Source organism: Frankliniella occidentalis, unplaced genomic scaffold, assembly GCF_000697945.3.
Source record: "Frankliniella occidentalis isolate FOCC.00 unplaced genomic scaffold, Focc_3.1 Scaffold142, whole genome shotgun sequence".
Taxonomy (NCBI): domain Eukaryota; kingdom Metazoa; phylum Arthropoda; class Insecta; order Thysanoptera; family Thripidae; genus Frankliniella; species Frankliniella occidentalis.
The window spans coordinates 82,453-89,295 of record NW_026267269.1 but is presented as its reverse complement, the minus strand read 5'-3'; the positions used below and the strand labels follow the sequence as shown (position 1 = coordinate 89,295).

The following is a 6,843-nucleotide window of genomic DNA, read 5'->3' as shown; positions in this document are numbered from 1 at the left end:
GAAGGATCTTAGAGAGAAAGAGATATGGGAAGGGTGACAGATATTAAATTGACATAAAAATGAATCCATTCCCACAACCCCTGCACAAAGAGAAAGCATTAGTGTCTTTGAGACAGATTAAGCTCTAAGATGTTGAGTGCCAGGGGTTTAAAACCTCTACTTTTGATTGCCAGTTAATCATTGAGCACAATGCACTGAACTTAATTTGCTAATGAACAGAGATGTTATTGCCTTGATGTTTTGAATTCTGATAAACTATGACACACAGACTACTTACAATGAGATGTTCCTGGGTCATCATAGTGGATGGAGCGTTCAGTTACGGTTCCTGTAGTAGTAATGTCAATCATGTCGTCATCTGAGCTCATAGAAAAGCCACGATGTTGGTTTCCATTGGCTGAATTCTGTAATGAGAAAAAAGGCAACATTACTCAACAAGATCTAGTTGGGAATGACACCAAAAACGCTACAGCGATGCTCATCATCCACAGCAAATCATGAAACTTATCTATTTACAAAAGTAAACTGACTAATAGATATAAAACAAAATGAGAAAGGATGCATTAATAAGAAGAGATACAAAGCATAGAGTAGACAAAGTACTAGACTAACGTTAAAAAGCCAACATATAACTTAAAAAAAGGACAGACATTCAATTCTGAAACGTAATATTAAAAACGTATGAACCAAATAAATTATTACAGGTAAAAAGTATGATCCACTAAAATTATGGTGGAGTATTCAGAACTAATATTTTAAATTCAGATATCATTCCACAATCTGAAATAACTTGTGGTTAGTACTTGGGACTGACGGTGATGTCACAATGTGACCAATACCTGATGACTCTGTTACTTGAGTCATTGCAGGTTAGGCTGGGCACAAAGACATGAAGATATACTACCAATGTTTGTGCAAAATAGGAAAAAACGGACTCATTTTAAAACTTAAAGTGCATGCTGCTGATCTTGAAAATAACTTCAAGCAGAGAACTAGAATCACCTAGTATAGCCACCACTCTCCAACAACACAAAAACAAGTTGTATAGGTTATGTTGACCATACGTCGATGCGCAATTTACATAACGGAGGACAAGTCCGTGGCAAAACCCGAAGACAAAGCACCCTTACTCGCATGTAAATGACACTCATTGGAGAAATGTCACGCAGCCATTTGTCGAGCTGCAATTTTCGTCGCCTTTCGACGTCTTTGGCCGAGGGGGGCGTCCGCCGCGCGTCCTACTGAGACATCGCTCGGACGGGAACACGGGATGCACCAGTAAAACGCTGGTCCCCGCTTATCTCTGGGAGGAGAGAAGAAAGATGATCCTGACCCACTCCTCCGAGTGCCGTCCCGTCAGCCGCGAGCTCCCGGCGCCGCGGTCCACGGCAGCGCAGGCAGGTCCTGCTGGAGCCGGAGCGCGTCCAGCTGCAGTCCAGCCCCTCACACGTCACCTGGCATGGTCAGACCGCCCCGTCCAGCGTCAATCTCTCCTCCTCCCCTCTCCAAAATGCCGTCAGCGGAGGCCAGCAAGGGACAAGCAAGAGCAGAGTCCTGGACGCGCGAGGGACGCCGTGGCAACAAGTGGGGACTCACGTCTTCATGCACCTGGCGCACTCCGTGCTGCTCCTGCTGGTGCACGAGCACGTACTCGCCGCCCGACGAGCGCGCTAGCTCTCTCCGCACCATGCCCCACATGGCCACATCGTCGACGGGGGTGTCGGCTTGCTCGCGGCTCTCCCTGGGGGTGGTGGTCCTCTCTGTACCCGGTGTCGTCTTGAGTAAGCAGCTGAGCCTCCTTTCGTCCTGGCGCGAGGCGAGTGAGATAGCTCGGCAAACTCAACTTTCCGCTCCGGCCCGTCCCCCGTCCTCCACTCTCCCCCTGCCCCCCCCCTCTCCCCGCTCACCGGCCGCCCCTATCGCTGCACTTGCACGCCTTTGCACATACTTGCCATGGTTCTGCCATTCTCGCGCACCGACATCAGCACTACGCCGGGGCCAAGGGCCTAATGACCTCCCGTCCCGTCGCAAGACTCAGCTGTCATGCTGGGCGTTGCTGGCAAACGTGACGTCAGACCGTTAAGGGTGGGGGTGGAGAGGGAAGGGAAGGGAGGCACCATACCTCTATCATGTCTTTGATAATTCGAGAGTTACCCAATGTTATCATCTTCTCGTTCTTTTGTTTACGGGCAACACACATTGGTGTGGTTATTGAGTTTAAAGATATCACGACTACCCCTTTGCTTGAGCTGTCATTGCCACTACAACTTTGAGAGCTGCCTTTTTGCCAATCAGTTAGAGCCATGGCACTTATTCATTAATGGGTGAAAGGCACCGTCTGACCCAGCATATTTCAAATTTGAATTGAGATTTTACAGAACACAACGACAATAAATCTGACAGAACCCCAAAAATTGTTTCCGTTTCGAAAGTGGGTTGTGGGTGAAATTACGGATAGTTCCCAATTAATACTAGGTTTCTCTGTGTGATCAAAAAATGAAGGGAGCACCGGGAGCACTGTAAAGCGTACTTAACATAATGAAATAGGAATGTGATGCATGTATTATGTAATACAGAACCCTACTGCTGGCAATCAATGGAGGAAGAATTCAAAGTTACATAACATATGTCCCTGGAAAATTACCAAAGGCAAAAAACAGGGCATAAAGTAAAGCTACATATTAAAACTGAAAGGTCACAAGCATACATAATCAAAACTATAAATGACGTTTTGAGAGTATGGTTTATCTCAGACAATTTGCAATCAGTGATTTTTTCTCCCCTGACCTGTCACAACATAACCTCACCTCCTCAGATTTCGAATGTGCATATGGGGCCTTAATACCACGTAAAATCCTTTTAACTGCTTAGGATTAAGTTGAGGGTACATGCATAATATTTGAAAAGAACGGCACCTTTTGTTTAAACAAATACGGAAAAGATGTAGGAATGGAATCTCCCAACATAGCAAGCAATAGTAAAACTTTGGCAGAAGTGTGAAAGTGTCGCAGTCACAGTGTACCTTTTAAAGCACAGGTGAAATGTCATGCCTTTGTAATAGATCTTACGAACCTGTGAGCTCTGCTGATCCCCAAACGCTTGATAGGAGGGCGACACACTCAGGGCTATTGCCGATGTCCCCTTCAAAGGGCGCTTTTCCATACTTCGGCGCGGCGCCACACAACCTGAACAAGAGTCAGGGGGAGGAATAAATAAAATAACACGGGCTAAGTGCTCAATCCATTCGACCGGCCCGACATGAGTAGCAAGGACCTCACATGCCCCCCCGTGTAAGTGATCGACGCGTTATCACGTCCTATAGCCGCGCGTTACAGCTCCGCGCGACGCTGCGCCCGACACTGAAGCCGTCGTGTGTGCTACGCTACGCCATGGCGGGGGCCCATGAGAACGCCCACTCTCCCCCTTCAGTCTCTAATCCCCCCGTCCATGAGGGGCGGCAAGACGGGGACGGCTCGCCTCACGCATGCGACAATCCCCCCGCATTACACCTGTGCCAACCAACCATTTTGAAGAACGCCAAACTTCCTGTCGGTAATTGCATTTGGTGCACTGTTGGGTCCCTCTCGGCCGTGTCCCGTGTCCCGCCGCGGCTCTGACCCTACTCAGAGGGGGTGGAATTTGAGGGTGGGTAAGGGGGGGGGGGCGATCCGGTTCCTAGACCCACGCGAAGCCCCCTCGCAATTGCGTGTCACGGTCTTGTGACGGAAAGCCGTGTTCTGTTCAGCTCTAGCTGCTTCTGCAGATCATGGCTGAATCATTCGGAACGCATTTCGTCCAGGAAAACGAAGAGAAGGGGGGGGGGGCAGACTAGTTAGGCAACCCAACCGACATGCACGCTCGGCGGGAGTGCCCAAGCGCCCAGGCGCTACCACCCCGCTCGAGAGTCACTATCGAGACAGCAAATTCGCGCGCTTTTGCGAAACAGCCAAAGATCAGAGAACTTGTAAGACTGCCAAATTATGGAGGTGAGTGACAAAAATGATTGAAACAATAAAATAAACAAAATATTTTTTTCTTTATTTTGAGGTACAACAATCACATCTTAGTCATTTTAGTAAATTAATATCAATTGACAAATCTGCATAATACAGTGTCATAATACAATGTCATAAATATTTGTTAACAAAATATTATTTCTACAAAACATGAAATTTAATCTATAAAGGTGCAACCGCCAATAGCTGATAGGTAGGGTCAATACAATACTACAATTATTATAACAGGGGGCACTACAGAGAGCATATGTATTACCCGTCTTCAATGAGATACATTACAAACACTTCAAAAAAAAGCAAAGACATTGCCGCTTTAAGAAGAACACAAATTGTGACATTAAAAGACAACATAGAGTTAAGGACAAAATCAAAACCCACATAGCAAAAGTGCTAGATGTAGTGCACTTTACAACCAAACAATTTATGCACCTATGGTCAAAAATATAACAAAAATAAAAATATCTGAGAACAGCAAAATAAAATAAATTAGCTTGCTATGCTTAAACTTAACTTACTTCTACTGAGTATTACATCCATAAAGATCTGAAAAGAAATTGGCAGTTTTTGAGACATTAATCAGTGAACGAAAGACACAGAGACGCCATCAAGAAAACAAAGAAAGAAAATAAAGTTGAGCAGCTGAGATTGAGTATTAGGGCAGGTAGTTGAAAAGTTTTCAAACATGAGAGATGAAACACAATACATAACAGTACACATTAATACTAAAGAAGAGCACAATGGTTAAAAATATCACAGATATAGATGTAAAACCTAGATTAACAAACCATCCATATAAATAATATTGCATAGCACCCATGAGCAGCTTCATTTTAAAGCAGTAAATGCTTCATCTGGTTATTATAAATGTAGAAGAAAGTCCAAGATTAGTGGCATCTACAAACTAATAAATAGGTATTTATAAAACAGAAGTTATGTTGAATCCCAGCTGAGTGTTCCCCCACAATGCATGTATTGTATAACAGCCATATTGATGGTCATATGGGACTCAACGTGATAATGTTGGGTTAATCTCTAAGTTCAATTTCAGGACCACCCCCCTCTTCAATGCGAGGAGAAGGAGGAAATGCAGGTGAGCTCACAGAGGCAATACCAAAAGCTGAGATGAAGACATTCATTACTGTGATGAGAAAAATTGCGAGGACAGTGTAATTATTTATGCGGTTGGCCTTACGCATACTTGTTTCATAGGACACATTATACCGGCTATTTAAAATAAGGCCAACACCAACAGCCACCTGAAATACAAATGGGAGATTGCAATAATTATTGAAAGAATAATTGTATTTTCATAGAATAAATTAAATGTGATTTCACATACCTGCAAGAGTAGGCTTATGCCGATGAGAGTTATGCTCACATAGTAATAAGGATGATTTCCACCACTCTCTAAGACATAACGCATCTGGTTTGCATTAGCTGAGAGCAAAGCTATGTCCATCATCCCTTGAGCAACAGTTTTCTTATGTTGGTACACATTCACATCAGGCACTTCAGGAGTTGGACCAAGCTGCAGAGCAAATATTTTTTAGATTTTTTCAAATGTTGAAAAATGATTTAATTTTAAGTCTTAATATGTATCATCTGGTTTGTCTTACCCCAAATGGAATTTCTGGAATGGACGAAGGTGGGTACTCTCCATGAAATTTGGGGTCTAGACTTGGTTTTGGATAAGGATGAGATGGTTTTTCTGGCAAAAGACCGTCATCAATGCCATTTACAGCCCCATCTACACTATCGACATCAGGCTTAGTGGACCCACCTCCAGGCAGGCTTGAATCGTCATCCCCAATTTCTGATGGGTTCCGAGTGGGTGGAAATTCCTCAGCGTCCGGATCCTTGAGGGGTTTCAGTTGATACATATTGGTAGTGTTTACTGGTAGACTAAATGGTTTGGCTGAAAGGTGTGAGTATGGTGTCTCCATTTCTTCCAAATCTTCCTCTGCAACACAGAAAAATTTTGCTCGGTAAAATATTTAGTTAAATTTAAATAATTGGATGAATAGGGTATTTAAAAATATCCAAGGTCATAGTGTTAGGCAATGTCTTGAATTTAATTGTTAAAGAGGAAAAATAAAAAAAAAGTTGCATCACGTTAAAAGCTTTGGTCAGAATTTCCACAAAAATAGATCACTGGAGATCATGAGATTTAAATAACTATTACAGTTTTCAAGATTATCACTTTTGTAATTCCCTTTCATTGCTGAACTTACTGTGTCACATTTACAAAAACAACTGTGATAAAAAGTAGTTATATTTTTGTGATTTAGACTTTGCTACATACATTAAACAGACCATCAACAACCTACTGACAGTTAATAAGACAAGAAGGATTTTCTCACTACCTGATAAGTCATTTGAAGGGGAGTCAAAGCAGGGTTGTATGAGTTAGCGCAAGCGTTGGCAGGTGTTACTAAGGTTATGTTTTTCACGGGTATTCCTTGAAAACCTTTGGATGCCATAGGCGCGAGAGCCCTCGAGTATTTTCCACGAGAATCCGTCATACTTGCAGGATCCTTTGGTCCTTCCAACTGGTGAAATCCTCGTGTTAAAACGGAGAAAGGGTACAAGACAGGCAGATGTCTACCGCGCGCTTCAACGTCAACAAACCAACTGTCCAGTGTAATGGTCAATGGTGAGGTGGGCGCCCACGTGACCAGCCGAAGCCGGGGCTCGCTAGAGCGCGCCACCAGTACGGGGAATGGCCAAACCGAGATGCGTCATGATGCTGAGCTGATGTGTGTATATTTTGGGTCACTGCTCTCTGCTTGGAACTTCCCGTAATTTCATGGGAGAGAGGGGGGTGGGG

At 44.0% G+C, this 6,843-nt stretch overlaps 2 protein-coding genes across 16 annotated transcripts in view; both read right to left on the bottom strand.

The window, feature by feature from the left end:
* Window positions 1-3,633, bottom strand: part of LOC113204979 (H(+)/Cl(-) exchange transporter 5) — a 9,100-nt gene extending 5,467 nt beyond the window's left edge. For 2 of the 13 annotated variants that reach the window (XM_026420377.2, XM_052270880.1), the window contains exons 1-2: window positions 1,953-1,997; window positions 278-404 (exon numbers count right to left, since the gene is read on the bottom strand). In XM_026420377.2, the coding sequence (XP_026276162.1) occupies window positions 278-404; window positions 1,953-1,982 (157 nt within the window). In that variant the 5' untranslated portion in view covers window positions 1,983-1,997. Of the gene's footprint in view, window positions 1-277; window positions 405-1,130; window positions 1,455-1,596; window positions 1,841-1,948; window positions 2,061-3,072; window positions 3,404-3,523 lie in introns of those variants that run through there. The other 11 variants (XM_026420371.2, XM_026420376.2, XM_026420373.2 and 8 more) reach the window with 10 other exon arrangements.
* A 384-nt stretch (window positions 3,634-4,017) lies between these two features.
* LOC113204971 (ninjurin-A-like) lies at window positions 4,018-6,686 on the bottom strand. 3 transcript variants are annotated; one of them, XM_052270873.1, is made up of 5 exons: window positions 6,484-6,686; window positions 5,797-5,976; window positions 5,633-5,724; window positions 5,356-5,544; window positions 4,018-5,272 (listed from the first exon to the last, which is right to left on the bottom strand). In XM_052270873.1, exons 1-5 carry the CDS (start codon window positions 6,536-6,538, stop codon window positions 5,042-5,044), a joined length of 747 nt encoding a protein of 248 aa, XP_052126833.1. In that variant the 5' UTR covers window positions 6,539-6,686; the 3' UTR covers window positions 4,018-5,041. The 3 variants fall into 3 exon arrangements, with proteins under 3 accessions (XP_052126833.1, XP_052126831.1, XP_052126832.1); XM_052270871.1 differs by having other exon boundaries at window positions 5,633-5,976; window positions 6,484-6,682; XM_052270872.1 differs by having other exon boundaries at window positions 5,633-5,976; window positions 6,380-6,678.
* Window positions 6,687-6,843: the final 157 nt, after the last annotated feature.